General features: G+C 38.6%; 1 protein-coding gene across 2 annotated transcripts; it reads left to right on the forward strand.

Annotated features, from left to right (window-relative positions):
* The first annotated feature begins 12 nt into the window (after positions 1 to 12).
* Positions 13 to 15,740, forward strand: SLC30A4 (solute carrier family 30 member 4). Of its 2 annotated transcripts, XM_071754482.1 has the most exons (8): positions 13 to 403; positions 5,223 to 5,369; positions 10,311 to 10,464; positions 10,728 to 10,935; positions 11,246 to 11,351; positions 12,574 to 12,708; positions 13,384 to 13,542; positions 15,325 to 15,740. In XM_071754482.1, the coding sequence occupies exons 1-7, from the start codon at positions 13 to 15 to the stop codon at positions 13,536 to 13,538; spliced, it is 1,296 nt and encodes a 431-aa protein (XP_071610583.1). In that variant the 3' UTR covers positions 13,539 to 13,542; positions 15,325 to 15,740. The 2 variants fall into 2 exon arrangements, with proteins under 2 accessions (XP_071610583.1, XP_071610582.1); XM_071754481.1 differs by having other exon boundaries at positions 13,384 to 15,740.
* The last annotated feature ends 466 nt before the right edge of the window (positions 15,741 to 16,206 follow it).

The following is a 16,206-nucleotide window of genomic DNA, read 5'->3' on the forward strand; positions in this document are numbered from 1 at the left end:
GGCTCCGCCGCTATGGCTGGGCCCGGCCTCTGGACGAGCATCAAGTCCCTCCTGCGGAGGAGCGAGGACCCCTTGTTCCTGAACGACTCCAGTGCCTTCGACTTCTCGGACGAGGTGGGGGACGAGGACTTCCCCCGGTTCAACAAACTGCGCGTGGTGGTGTCGGACGACGCCTCGGAGGCGGCCCCGGAGACGCCGGTGAACGGGGGGCCTCTGGGCCTGCCCTCCGACGACGAGTCCCTGCTGGAGCGGGACATCGCCCTGCGCGGCACCCGGGGCGTCCGGGCGGGCCCCTGCGGCAGCTGCAGCAGCCGGCGGGAGCGCTCCAAGCAGCGGGGGGTGAAGAAGCGGCTGGCGCTCGCTGCCCTCCTCTACCTCCTCTTCATGACGGGGGAGCTCATAGGTGAGTCGGGGGCTTTCTCAGGCGTCTCTCCCGCCCGGGTGCCCCGCAGTCTGTTACGCAGCTCCGGCCTTGGGTCGAAATGTTAACTAAGAGAACCCATCTGTCACTGAGACAGGTCAGAGTCATGGGCTGCAAATTCAGAGAGTGAGAAGGAGCAAAGTCCACCTGTATTTTCCATGCAAGAAAATAAAGAGGAATTTGCAACTTCACTTCTCTGAATCTCATCAGTCCCCACCAAAAGGCATAAAATATGCATTCTTTTGTATGTCTAATGGCTTTTCATTTATCCTTGTAAATCTCATAAGTTTGTAAGTAAGGGACAAGTGGCATTTTATTACAGACATAAATAAAAGACGATGAACAGCTTAATCCTCAGTATTGTTAATTACTGCCATAGAATCTTGCCGTGCTTGCAACAAAAGGAGGGAAATACAGTTTTTGTGTGACATTTATCATAATAAGAAAAAAAATTTTGGGGGTGTTTGCCCTTATTCACCAGATACAGTGACAGAAGAAAAATCTTGGGCTATCAGTAATAATACAGAGAAGAAGCCCCTCTCTTGACAACTTCCAGATTTCCTTCTGTGCTCTGGAGTAGCAATGCTTCATCCAGACATAAAACTAGAGATCAAAGTTAATTAAAATAATGGGCATTTAATATTTCCCATTACAGCAGAGAGGAAAACCAAGTAGCTTGATTAAATACTTTGTGGGTTTTGTTTGTACTACTACTTGGCAGAAGTATGGTGGTTTTTACCTGGAAATTTGTTCCTACATAAGCATCTGATTTTTGGGTATCAGAAGAATACATCTGGTGCTGATGTTCAGCTTTTACAGCTTTTTCATTAAGACATTCTATCTTTTGCTGTTCAGGTTGAAGGAAACCTGTGCATTACACAGATGTCTGTGCAAAACAACCGTGCTTTATTTAATAGTCTATAGCAGCATAGGCTTGAAATAAAAATAAATTTTAAGGTCCCTCAGATGCATAGATGAACAACTAAATGTTATGCCTTTGTCATTATCTAGTAATTTTAAAAACGATAGCATTTATCTCTTAATCGCTGCTCACTTATCAATTTAGTATCAGTGTTGCATTATCATCTGTCTTTTGAGTATGTCCATGCCATGCTGCACAAGCATCTGCTTGGTGCTGCTCAGGTTCCTGAAGAATGCTTAATCTCTATCATCCACTTTCCCCCTGGTTTGAAGTAGTGGGGAGCATTACACAGAGCCAGTACATTGATGTGCATGTTGAGACAGATCCTGTTAGCAAATAAAACAATTAACTCCTTTTGAATTGCTTTCTTTTTAACATACAACTCTGAATTACAGCTATTCAGATAATTATTTGCCACAATTCGCCAGAAAAAAAAAAATCATGTCACTAAAACTTTGTGGAGATGCCTCAAGTGTAGTAATATGGGACCTTCATCCTCCTCTCACCTACACAGATTTGGTCACTAATGACTGAAGAGTTGCCATTTGTTCTTGTGAAGTGAGCTCATGCTTTTGGATCACTTGTCCTGGGCCAGTTGTGGATTGGATCTTTAAGACCAAAACTTCCACAAGAGAGATAGGGAGCTAAATCATTGCTTGAGTATAAACACCATTTTTCCCATATATGTAGAAAAAAACATCCCTGGGAGAAATGATCTGTTTTTCAGAGAGAGACTGGCATGGTGACTGTATCTGCACCAGATATATTTGGGGCTTTATTTCAGGAACATGGGGTAATGGAGAAAAGTGGGTTTGTCCTCCAGCATCTCTGTGTGTGGTTGGTCATTAGTAACACTGCCACAATACATCAGCTTATCATGGATAAGGCACTTAACATCAAACCTGTCCCAGGCATCTGGTTGACTGCCTCCATTTGCCCCTGGCTCAGTTTTTTTTCTCTGTCTGAGATTTTGGTTCAGCATGAACTCCGCTGAGTTTGATAAGCAGTATAGTGTTGTATCTCAGATGTACACATCCTTTAATACAAGAGTGATTTTTTTTGAGTTCTGATACATGCTGAATTTAGTTCATGTAAAGTGCCCCTTGCTGAATAATATGTTGGAGCTGCTGTCTGCCTGATTAAGTCAGTAAGAACGTATTTGTTAGGGGCTTCAGATCTGATTCACAGTACTGTAGACCTCTCCATACTAGTGCAGGAAGAGCTCTAGAAATACCAGGTGTTGAGAATAAGAATATTCTCTCATCATTGTCACATCATTTGTTGTTTCTCCATCACAGCCAGGACTTCTGCAAGCTCAGCTCAGGGTGCTGGGTTTGTCTGTACAAAGTGTTAGTGCTGTAGTGTGGGCTTATCCTCCCCGGGTGCATATGGGCTATACCAGCCCTGTCTCAGTACTTGGGCACTGAGTCAGACAGCCCTTAGGGCCAGACCCACAAAATGTCCAGGCAACCAACTTTCTCTGAGAATGAATAGAGGACCTGTGTATCTCTCTACTTTTGCAGTGAGTAATAAAAGATGGAGCCCTCAAGTCCTGGGTCAGTGCCCTTACTACCTGTTTAATTTATTCCAGCCCTGTGTTGTGTTCTGTCTGGTTGGCTTCAAATTTTGGAAATTCTAAAATTGATCTGCAGCTTAGGTATTTGGGAAACTTTGACCATACAGAATATTTTAACTGATTTCTTTCTAAGATTTTTGACAGATTTGAGTTGCTGAGAAGAAGGCATGAAACCTATCAGACAATTAATATGTTCAGTAAAAATCTTTCTGCTGCCTGCTACTGATGTCAAGAAGAAGGAAATATTGTTTCAGCATCTTTTTTGGTGAAATCTTGATTGGCATATTTTTTCCAAGCTCATTACCCCAGCCCACCTCAGTGTTTGTTTGATTTGATGAACAGTCATTGTAAAATAAATCAGATAACTCACACTTTGTGGGAATCATATTGCATCAATAAATGACAAACATTTATTTAAAGTTCTAGTTAGCTTTTCTGACAGAGTTTTTATGTTCTCAGCTATGTTCAGAGATCTCTAATTGACCATACATGAACTGCTGTCCTTCATGGGTCACTGAAAACAGTTGTGAGCTGTATATTTGTAAAGGTTATAGATCTTTTTTTTTTTGCAAGTTGCCAATCATGTTCAGAAAACCCTTAGGCAGTACCCATAACCAAGCAATGAACCAGTAACCAAGCAATGAACCAGTACATTTGGAAACAGAGAAGCTTTGATTTCAGAATTTCATGATCTCAGTTATGTTTTCTTAATGTGCACGCTGCATCACAATTAGCTTCACTACCTGAATTCCTTCTTTATAATTTTATTTTAAAAGTGAGAGGCTACCTGAAATAGAAATGACTCATCTTGGAGTGAAGAAATTCTCAGAATTAATACATGTGAATTAACATACACAAAGTTATGGTAATAACATTGATCATATATGTATATTACTGAATTGAATGTCCTTAGATAGAAAATATTATTTCTTCTGTGTTGACTACAAAAGAGGCAGAGTTGTACATTTCTAAGTTTCTACATTTCTAAAATCACCTGAAATCACAAGTTAATTCAGAAAGGAACAGCAAAACTCATTTTACTCAAAAAAGCTGCTGAATTGCGAAGTCTTAGAAATTTGCTTTTTATGAGCTGTGACAGCCCTTCAAAACTTTCAGCCTCAGAAGAATTTGACTGAGAAACTTACGAAGAACTGAAGAAGGGGGGGTGGAGGAAAGGAACTGGTTCAAATGTGTATTTGGTAGTTACCCACACTGCAGTAGGAGCCGTGCTGCTTGTGTTTGGCTGGGGAGGAAAGTGTAGCTCTGTCTCTAGGTGTGCACATGCTGACACCCACAGCCACACACACACATACTCTATGAGCAGTCTTGAAAGCAATCAGCCAGTTACAAATTTCCCATTGCTATTTCCTCATGGTCAGCCTCATCAGTAAGACAGTTTTAATTGTATATGACGATAACTTTCACTCAGAATCCTAGCTGGACCTTCCAGCCTGCCAAATGGCACACCAGCTGCACCCTTTATGGGCTGGATGACAATCTCAAGGTAAAAATGAACTTAATCATAGGGGAGCTGACACTGAAGATGTGATCTTTTCTGGAAAACGGGCTTACCTTCATGCATATGGAAGACAGGGCAACCTGCCCTTGATTCCCATTTCGATAAGGAATCCTTAAAAGAGAGGTGCATTGTCTAAATCTCACCCATCCGATAGCAGGATTAGCAATTGAATTGCCTCAGAGATATTAACCTTTGATCTGATGTACTTTGTCTCAATGCAGCTCGTAATTACAAGAAAAAATTATGGTAATAAATAACAAAGAAAAATGCTGTGCAAGTGAAAGTCATTGTCTGCAATACATATTGGCAGAACTTGCACACCTCTGCCAGGTTAAAAGATAATTTAATCAGAATTAAAAGGAGGCAGGGTACATTTCCCTGCCATTTAGTCACTTTGTTTCTGCCCCTGTTCTGTAATGTCAAAATATTTAACAGATGTAGTTTTATTTAATAAAAGGCTCAGTTGATTAAACACATATGTAATGATACATAGAAAAAAGATGCAAAAGGATTCTGGATCTTATCTTTTAAATGTCGTGATACAAGTATTCTCTAGGAGAACAACAGGAGTGAATTATTTTTACGTTACTCTTAGTAGAAAGCACAAATCAGTGCACCTGTAACTATGTTAGTTTTAAATTATAGCACAGCAATTTGATTGCAATGGCAAAAAAGCCATGCACTTAATGCAGTCTTCTGAAAATAAATAACTAAGCTGTGCCAAGATGATATTATATAGAGTCACTAATATCATACATCCTGACTTTTCCATCTTTGTTTTCAGGTGGATATGTTGCTAACAGTCTAGCAATTATGACAGATGCACTTCATATGTTAACTGACCTTAGTGGTATTATTTTGACCCTGCTTGCTCTCTGGCTGTCTGCAAAATCTCCCACAAAGAGGTTCACTTTTGGATTTCATCGCTTCGGTATGTAGATATCAGCTTTTGCTATTAGCAGTATTTTCAGCAACAACTGTAAAGATTACCTAATTCTACAAGAATAGGCAACTAGAAAGAAAGTAGCAACAAACTTAATAGTTTCTTTAAAAGTTTCTTTATATTTAACACGGTGACTCTAATGTTCTTCCATTGACCATTGCATCTCCACTACATACATTGTATTGCCAGAAGGGAATAGATAATAATAATAATAATAATAATAATAATAATAATAATAATAAACAACCTCAGCCAAAAGTGAAGTTTGATGTGAGAGTTTTACTCACTGGGAAGATGGTAAGTCTCACCATCTCTGTGGAACAAGGACTTAGCAGAATCAGAGTTAAATTCTGAAAGTTTGATTCAGCTTCCATCTTTAAGAGGAGGTTTGGGAAATTTGATACATGGTGATATTGTAAATACAATTTTCTACAAATGAATAATGGCTTAAAAAAGTTTAAAAAGGGTTCAGAGGAGGGGAGCTGTCCCCTGAAAGAACAAGGGTGAATATGCAGCTGTGTTTCACAGCCCCATCTGTAGTTGCTGGGCTGTAGCATTAGGTCAGGCCCCTTTGCACCTTTGTGCTTTGGATTTGGGGCTGTCGAGCAAAAGAGGGACACATTCCTTGGTGACTCACTGTTACATCTTGTGTGACACTGAGGAGCTTGCTGGTGCAATTAACAATGTTAATTGTTGTTCACAACAGATTATTTCCAGTGCTCAGGATTTACGAGTGTCATTGATTTATGACACTAGAAAAAGGTCGTATTCAATGAGAAAATTTCATCTTAATCCAGAATTAAGAAGTTCTGTAGAGTGTATTACCAGAGAGCTTTACCCTGCCAGAAGCTGCATAAATCAATATTCCTCTTGCATTCCCCAAACCACACAAAGCAGAGGTCAAAATGACCCGTGGTTTGCAATACAGTAAGTTACTTAACCTCTGCCCATTTTAGGTGTATAAAGAGAATTATGTACTAAACTTTGGAAGGGTATTTTCAGGATTCATTACTTTGTGTCAGGAAATGTAATTATGATAAAGGGTGTTTTCATGTGGTTGCTAACTGCGTGTAGTAATTCTTAATGTATAGTTTCAGGTCTTGTAGACATTTTACCAAAAGCTTCAACCTTTCTTTTCCATGAAACAGATAATTTTTACTGTCACAATTTGCTAGCTGAGCTCTATACATTCTATAGTGTGTATTTTTCAAGAAATTTCAAAGTGTTTTGCAGTCATTTACAATGCTAATCTTGTCTGCTAGTACAGCAGTAGAATTCAACAGCTCCATCACTCCTAGTCATTTGTCATCAGTTAGTCACTAATGCATGAGTGCATAACTCTCCACTCTAGCAAAGATCTTTAGGGCTTTAGCAAGAGGAGTTCATCTTAAGAAACAAACAAAGCTGATTTAACCATTAAAATCCTACTTGGTTCTCTTAAATTTTCACTGACTTTTAAATGAATTAATTTGAAGGCTCCATAGCACATTGCAAACACGAATCTCTGAGAATTGCTGCCATCTCACTTTCTATTTTTTTTTAAATCTCAAGTTAATGCCAAGAAATTACTGACCAGATTGGTCCAGTGGTGGTCCATGGGCCAGACCTGGCTCATAGAATTGGTCCAGGTTACCCACTGTCTTCTCCCTGACAAAGACAGGGAGCAATTTCTCAGTTCTGCAACTACTGCTTCTCTGCTTTGTGTCACCAAGTGGTCCAACACTAGAACAGGTTGTGGAGTCTCCACAGTTGGAAATTCTCAAAACCCAACTGGGTGCAGCCCTGAGCAGTTCTGTAGCTGACCCCGCTCTGATCAGAACTCCCCAGAGGTGCCCAGGAGTTCCTTTCTACCTCAGCCATTGAACTCCTGCACTGCATGAGCAGCAGCAGTGCAGCTCTCTGCAGGAAGAGGAGGACTGAAGTCTGGGGGTGGGGATGAAGAGTTTTTGTGGCTGCAGTGAGGAAAAGGAAGGGGGTACAGGCCCTGCAAGAGACCTTCGGACCTTGACCGGGGCTCTGCAAGTACAGATGGTGGGGCGACTCATAGTGACTATACACAGGTTTTAAAATCAGATTTGTGAAATATATTTGCCTGATTTTAGGCACCCAATCTGAATGCCATGGCCTGAGGGCCCAGTTTCACACATCAGTGAATACTGTCAATGGAACAAAGCTGCTTCTAGGTTGTAAACTCTCTGTAACACATTTTTCTAAATAACCTGTATTTAATAAGCTTGTCAGCAAATAACGAGCTCAACAATAGCTTTAATTTCATCAGAGAGATGTTAACATGACAGAATGTTAAAAATAGGGCCCAGATTGAGCATCTGTCACCGAAAATATGTGGAACATTTGCTTAAAGGTGGGAATATATGCAAGAACTATCTTACTGCTGACCTTCTTTACATTAAGCTTTAATATAATCTAGACATACAGCAAGCATGGAAACACTGTTTCTGGTGCTATCACTTTTGTTTGTGGAACAACAAATTTTTCAGCCTTGTTCCCATAAACATTGCATTGTAAAGACAACAGACCTATTAGCTGTCTAGTCAAATTCCAGAAGGAAATTAGCTCTAGTTTGCATTTATTTGAATTCTCTTTGAAGACATAGTACACATGCTCCATCTCCAGTTTTATTCCATTTTCAGTGTTGAAAAGGAAGCTGACATTCAGTAATGGTTTAGAAAAGTGAAGACAAAATAATAGGAATTGCAGTCATATCTAAGAGGGATTATATTCTTTAAGCCAAAAATAGTTCTGTTTCACCACCAAGTGGAGGTACCTCCTTCTCAGGAAGACACTGAGTAGATTTATGCATAGATATGGAATCTGGAGTTTTTCCATTGCTGCAGAGACAATGTCAGTAATGACAGGATCAGTCAGTCCACTGAGACTGTGGATAGTTCATTTCACAAGCAGTGAAAGATCTCAGCACAAATCTACAATGCTGACATGACAATGACTCTGTGAAAGAAATTGCAAGGAAGACACTGGTTTCCGTTGCCAAAAACATGGTTTTACACTGTAAAACCACATTGTTGTTTATCTGGTAAATGCTCATGTGCTGTGGCTTCACAATTTTGAAAAAAGTATTCTGGAAAAACTTTTAAGCAATGTGTTGGGTTTTTTTTTTAAGGCTGTTGCCCTGAATAATCTTCCTGCTTTGTAAAGAACACTACCACTTGCATGGATATTTCCAGGGTTTTCATGTTGCTCTGAAATCATCTGAGATTGTGGCAGTTGCCTTTCAGAGCCTTGTTAACTGCCTGGTAATGCTGGTTCTGATCCAGGCATTGACACTCTCTCGAACAGCTGAGTGCGTTGGTGTGAGTTTCTTCTCCCATAATGATGTTAAAATTCAGTGTATGGATCAAATGATTTTTGGTGATATTAAAATGCTTATATAGCTGCATGGTTTTTACTGTAATATTCAGTATAATAAAATTAGCAGTTCTGTGTTAGAAATGACACCTTCTGCAGTAACCCAAGTTGTACGACACACTGACAGATTCAAAGCAGAGGGAGGAGTAGAATTTTGCCCTTACTGGGGAATAAATCAGGACAACGTATGGAACAAGAAGGAAGAAAAACCATTACAGATCAAAGTAAATAAATTCCAGCTCTGGTCTTGAAGTTCTCAGAGAAGAGCTTAGATCTCAGTGATCCATCTGGCAAGTGACAGTAATGAGCATTATGCATCACGATTACAGATTACTCTGGCATGGCTGTGGGATTTACATGCAATCCAGTGCAGCTAGTATTAAGGTTTTCCCAGTGCTTTATGTAAAGCCCTGTATTAACTTGCTTATAACTGATAGTCTTATCTTGGCCAATGTTCTTTTGTTTGTTTTTTTTAGAGTTTCAGCTGCAACAGGACAATACTTTTCAGAATGTGAAGCTAAAGACAAAAAGTTTCACATTTGAAAATATATGAAAAGGAATCTATTGAGCCATTTGGAAATGCCTGTCTTCTTTATAGGACCTTAAAACTATAGTGTGGGCTCATCCTCCTCGGGTTTATGTAAGCTATTATCAGCCCAATTGCATGATTTGTGTAGTAGGGCTGACAAGCACTAAGGTCCAGACCCATAAAATATTCAGTACTATTTACCTCACATCAGAACAGCAGGAACCCTGTAGAAAGCTGTAACCACTTTCCACACATGTAAATGGCAGCAGAAGGTGCAGGACAATGTAGGGGGTTTTGTTAGCTTTCTAATTTTCTCTACTGAGATTTATATGCCCTTTTGAAAGCCCATGCTGATCTTACCTAAAATGCCTGCACCAGAATGCTAATCATAACACTCTTGCTTTTGTGAAATACCAGTATTTGGTAAATATCAGATAATGTTAAAACAGCATATTACAGCATACAGATACTTATATCAAGCAGCCCTTCATAGCTGAAATCTGCAATAACTTGTAGGTATGCATATGTCAAGAAGTTTACAAGTATTATGTCTGACAGATCCAACCTGTTTCTTAACCTTTTTGTAGTTTTTTTCTTAATCTGAAAAGCAAAAGGTTATATAAAAGTAATTTCTAAATCCATCCTAATTGTGTGGACACTTGAAATCAAGCTTGCTCATGTTTGTAGGTGTTGAGATCACCTATCTTCCTCCCCCCTGCACAGGGCCTTTGTTTGTGACTTGTCATGCAAAAATTGTTTGAACAATTCACAGTCATCATCCATAGAGATGTTTTCAGAGAAAACAGACTTTAAGGGATACTGAACTGATTAGAACAAACTCCATTTGTTAATCCTATTTTACAACTTTTATTTACCATACAACTTGTTCCTTGTGTATTAGGGTTATAACACGCATAAAATAGTTAAAATAATTAAGGCTCTGTCCACATTCTGATTTGGAAGTAAACATAGGTATGAAACTTACTTTTGTAATGTTGTTTCCTTTCTGTTTGCAGAAGTATTGTCAGCCATCATTAGTGTATTGCTGGTCTATATCCTTATGGCATTCCTCTTGTATGAAGCTGTTCAAAGAACTATCCATATGGACTATGAAATAAATGGCGATATCATGCTGATTACAGCAGCTGTTGGTGTTGCAGTTAACTTAATGTAAGATCTCCCTTTCTCTCCATTAACACTCTTAAATGTATTTCTGAATAAGCTGCTAATTCATTCGTGGCCTGTAACTTTCTCATGGGGTGTAATGTTGCTGGACCTCTTCATTGTCATAAATCGGATGAGAAATTATACTATTACTTTTTCAAGACTTTTTGGTTTAAAAGGAAATTAAAAAAACCAAAACAAAACAGAAAAACCCACCCTTCAAGCCCTAAAGCCTGTTTCTTGGATTGTTTTTCTTCTTTCCCTTTCAGAATGGGTTTTTTGCTGAATCAGTCTGGCCACCTTCACTCCCACTCCCATTCCCACTCTCATGTACCTCAGCCAAACACTCCCAACGCAGCCCACAGCAGCAGCCCCGGACACAGCAGCCTTGCAGTCAGAGCAGCATTCGTACACGCCCTTGGGGACCTGGTGCAAAGCATTGGGGTGCTTGTAGCTGCATACATCATACGCTTTAAGGTAAGGAAGGGCAGAGTCTTTGAGACAGAGCAGAGTTGATTTTTTCTTAATTCCACCTCCGGCGGTTAAATTAAAAAGGGACTTGTTTTTTTAAGTTTTTTTAAAAAGTACTTTGTGATTCTCTATTATAAGCTTTATACATTCCTGCAAAGTAAGCAAATACTAGTTCTGTTATGTATTCTGTAACTTTTAAAATAAAAAGAAATATTTGTGAAAGTTGGAGCTAGGAGTAACTGCAACTTCTGACTCACCTTTCTATAAGTGAGCTTATTTTTGTATGTCCTTTAACACTTTGGAGCTTCCCTTGCAGCCAGAATACAAGATTGCTGATCCTGTATGTACATATGTATTCTCCATACTGGTGGTATTGACGACAGTGCGAATTCTGTGTGACACAGGAGTTATTATTCTGGAAGGTAAGACCCATGCACAGTCTGCAGTACTTTATATGTCAAATACCAGTGAGCATTGGCACTTGTTTGACATCATGATCACCATCTAACAAAGTGGGCTGTGTCTGAAGCCCTGTAATCCTGCTGCTGCTTTAATCTCTTGGCACTTGATGGTTTATTTAAGTTGCAGCAGTATTTAGGTGTCTGAGCTCTGCAGCAAAATGTACGGAACTTATCTGTGTGTCTGCAGTGGCTATCAGCTAAACTAAGTGAACATTTACCCAGACTCAGCTCCACACTTTCACTTATTGTGAAGTTAAAGGGAATGTGAGTGCATGTAAAAGGAGGAAGCAAGCTTAGGCCTAAGGGTGACCAATAGGACATGTGGTTCACCTCTGTCATCTTTCCCTTTTCTGCCACTGCTGTTGTATCACTTTTCTGCTTCTACTCTAACCAGAGGGGAAATTTCCATACAAGGAAAGACTGGCATAAAAAGGAATAATTAAAAAAAATTATTAAAAAAAAAGCTGAACATAAGCTGTGGAATTTTACCTCGTGTGGTGACTTGTAATAATGCAAAGAATGCTGCTGGCATCTTTCCCTTTAACAAACATGCCAACAATTGCTGCTCGATCTAGTACTTCTATTGTGTAAAAGTGGAAAAGTTAAGGATGGCAGAAAAAGTCCTAGGCTTTAGCTGCAATTTCCTAGCTGTCCCATGGGAACTGTTGCCGACTTTACTTTTATTATGTTACAAGGTTAAATTAAGAACCTCGGAATCTTCAACGTCAAATCCTTTTGCTGTTATGTTGGAGGAGTTACTGTGGGCGTTTGAAAATGATATCAGTTATCTGGAGAGAGAAGTTGCAGGAGGCAGGCCCTAGCATTTTTTGGTTTTTCAGATTCTGACCTTGGAGTCAGTTACTGGGGGTTAGAAACTGCAATAAAGTTGTTGACACAAGTACATCACTCCAAAGATTCTAATGCTAGCTATTGCCAAAGAGTGGATTCTGTACAAATTACATTTGCCACAACACTGCAATTCCTGTGCAATTTCTGCATGTGTACTGCACTTAATATACCAATTTGTATTTTCTTTTCTGTTGGAAACTGGGAAGTTACTAATGACTTCCAACAGCACAATTTATAAAAACTCTTTTGACGTCAAGATCTGTCATGACATTTTAAATATCACTGATAGATTGCAGAAGTCAGGATTAATGTTATCTTACGTTTGGCATCACAGGAGTTCCGAGGCATTTAAATGTGGATCGCATTAAGGAAGACTTGATGAAAATTGAAGATGTTTATTCTATAGAAGATTTAAATGTTTGGTCTCTCACTGCAGGAAAAACAACTGCCATTGTCCACTTGCAACTAGGTAAGCTGCTGTATAGCATAATTCTAAATTAAATCGAAGTGTAGAAAAAAAGCCCTAACCAACTACTTTTCCTTCATATTGTTGAAGAGAAACATGAAACATATCATCCTGGGGAAAAAATAACCTACTAACCATGGTTTTGTACAGAGAGTTATAGAACCTGTTGTCCCAGAAGGACACATTGTAAATAAAAATTGTTCAAAGAAAATAAATTCATACTGAAACATCCAGTAGAGATTTTCTGGGTAGGTTAAAAGAACAGAAAAAAAAAAAGAAGAAAAAGAAAAGAATTCTCTGAAATGTCATTACAGGGTGAAGTTCTAGCATGGAACAATCTGGTGTAAAGAATAAATATATTTTGCTAAAACATATGGTACTGTTACATGGCACGTGAATTCTTAGTAAGAAAGCTCAGGGGTTTTTTTGGGGGGCTGGGTGCTGGTGTCTAACTCACACAGTTTTATCAAGATATGATCCTAATTAGAGGATACAGACCTAAAGATGTAAAATAATGAGAGCACATAATGACCACAGACCAATATTAAATTAAAAGTGCAAAGGGAGGTTATTCTAGTTATTAACACTGTAAAAATTTTGACAACAGCTGGATTAACAGCTGGATTGTCCAGGTTTCTTGCAGAGTGAATTCTATTCATTCTATTCTTTATTTTCCAGTTCCTGGTAGTTCATCTAAATGGGAGGAAGTTCAGTCCAAGGCCCGACAACTGCTGCTGAACACGTTTGGAATGTACAAGTGCTCTGTCCAGCTTCAGAGTTACAAACAAGAAATGACCAAAACCTGCGCAAGTTGTCAGAGTTCCAGTGCCTAATTCCGTATGTTTTGGGAACTGCTGCCTTATTCCTTATCTTGTTGTCAAAGACTGAGAGCAATAAATGCAAAATTAAAATAATCTAATAGAAACCATTAATATGTGGATTTGTACCATATAACATGCAGCAGGGAGAACTGGTGCTGCAAAAAGTGCAGTAGTTGCCCTACCATGAATTTTACTCTCTTTCTGGTTTGTTCAATTTATTATGATTTTGAGACAAGTCTGTTTTCAGATTATTGTTTACAAACTGCAACATGGCTCTGCAGATACCTCACAAATTACAGTCCAATATTGTCCTTTAATAATTATGTACCACAAAGTACCTGTGCTCCAAATGGAGCATCATGTATTCAGTATTTCAATTAAAGTCTCTAATGCCAGGGTTCCATGAGATGTCATGATCCCTGAATTCAATACACAGTATTTTTGCAATAGTAATTTTCATACAGTATCTTAAACTATAACACAGACAGTGCTAGTTGAATTCTTTTGGAAACTGCCTCTTTGGAGATAATGCAAAATACAGAATTTAATGGACCCAGACCAGAAAGTTAGCTTTAATCTGGGCATTTGGAGATCCAGGCAGGAAGATCCTTGCCCAGACATCTGGTATATAATTAGAGACCCAACACTGGACCCAAAGTGTTTTAAGTGATCAGTTATCTTTAATGTATTTTAGAATAGGGTTTATACATTAGAAACAGGTTATTTATTTTACAAAGCTTTGACTTGTAAGATGAATTTCTTATTAATAATCTTGAATGCCTAAACCAACATTTGATTCACATAAAAAGGCCAGTTGATTAGCATGCATTCTAGTTATAATTAGTAAATGTCATGTAATTGATCTTTTTTCCATTATTGTTTTGTTTTATAAGGAAAATCAGATGATAGAAAATATGCTTGACAGATGTGACAACACAATCTACAGACATGCAAAATACATGCATCTTCTAACAGTAAAGTGGGCAGCAGAAGTTTTAGATCTGTACTGTTCCTCCAGTCACAGAATTTGTGACCTTTTCATCTTTGCTTTGAGCACAGTAGGGCAGTATCCTGACAGGAGTGCCACTCCAAAAGCAGTCCCACTCTACTTAAAGCAAAAACTAAGCACACTCAGTAACTTAATGGTGCTGGACAGCAATATCATCATATTGTGTTGGACAACAGTATCATAACAGCCTGCAGAGTTAGAAAGGCCTTTTCTGATTTACAGAGAGATGAGGCAATTTATTCATCCTCAAAATACACAAAAGTGAAATGCTTAGCCTCATGGTGAATTCACTGTACTTTGAATGTACACAGGATAATAAAACCTGACCCTAAGGTATCATACAACTCCAAGCTCAGCTTTATGCCTGCTCCAAAGTAACTTGCATTGAAAAAGCTAAGGGAACAAGAACCTGACTGGCAAAATTCAACAGGCGTAAGAACTTGGCTCCAAATATTTTTTTCTTACTCTGTATTTTGATCTTTATGCAGAACTTCAACTGACATCAGAAATAATTCTGTATGTGGATCAGAAAGGAAATTTTTTGCCCAGTAGTGAATGCTGTGGTATTCAGCTGTGAATACTTAAACTGTTGTTGGTTTTGATACTCATTGGGGTTTCACATATTCATCAGGCTGATTTATGCCTGTTCTTGGTTGTAACAATCTTGGCTTCTTTTCTCCCCTTTTTTGGGGTAGGAGTCACATCATCAATTTTTAGAGATGAAAACTGACAGCACAGTATTAATTTGGACAAGGTGCACATAACACTGGATTATGTTTGTTTTGGCAGGAAATGGGAACACCTGAGTACAGCATGGGAGCACATAGAGCTCAGAGGCAAAGAAGCACTGTAGTTGGGAAGTTAATGCTTCAATACAAACACTTATCATTAATTAAGCCATATCAGAGTTCATTAAAAAAATGTCCATCCCATCCTTACAAACCTCCTGAAAAAAAATACCGCAAACAAGAGGTATTTTGCACATACTAATACTCAAATAGGTTTTAATTAAATTGGGGTTTACAGTTGCTGTAATTAGAAGTTTAAGTACAGTAGACAAGTATTGTATTTGGAGTTTTTTATTGTAATAATTTACTACACATTTGTTTAATTAAAAAAAAAGCAGAAATGTGTTGCTTTATTGTGGGTTTTATTAAATCAATTATTAAACTTCATATTGTTGTCTTATAAAATATTTATTTCTATTGCTGTCTCTTGTCATCATCTTTGATTCCTACAGCAGCTGTTTTTTTGGCTGTCTGAACACTCAAGCTTAATTCAGTTTAGAGATGCTGTGTATAGAATGAGTTATGTCTACATCTTTAGTCAGAACAATTCCAGTCTTATTATTTCCCATGCAATAACTGCACTTTTGAAGATACAAGCTGACAAAGCATGGTGAAGGAGCAGCCATAAAACAACTGGGAAAACATTATGGAAACCTTACATTCCTTGTTTTCGAGGATTGTAGATTAGAAGGAATTCAGAGAAAAAGCAACAGACAATGAAATGAGAATCAAGAATAAAAAAACCAAATGCATCTGTCTCAGGGAGACTGAAGTGTACACCCTTGTTTTAAGGTCTAAACGAAGTGACACGGAAATTTATATCTGTGTGGCCTGCCTCTAATCCTTGTATTAGTCTTTATAAATTATTCAGGGCACACACTGT

Source organism: Heliangelus exortis, chromosome 11 (genome assembly GCF_036169615.1).
Source record: "Heliangelus exortis chromosome 11, bHelExo1.hap1, whole genome shotgun sequence".
Classification (NCBI taxonomy): domain Eukaryota; kingdom Metazoa; phylum Chordata; class Aves; order Apodiformes; family Trochilidae; genus Heliangelus; species Heliangelus exortis.

Bases quoted from the DNA above. Each gene is read 5' to 3' on its own strand.
- SLC30A4 (XM_071754481.1), top strand. From the start codon at position 13: ATGGCTGGGCCCGGCCTCTGGACGAGCATCAAGTCCCTCCTGCGGAGG. The intron at 10,465-10,727 runs GTAAGATCTCCC...TTTCCCTTTCAG, and splicing joins GGTGTTGCAGTTAACTTAAT to AATGGGTTTTTTGCTGAATC. The intron at 10,936-11,245 runs GTAAGGAAGGGC...CTTCCCTTGCAG, and splicing joins CATACATCATACGCTTTAAG to CCAGAATACAAGATTGCTGA.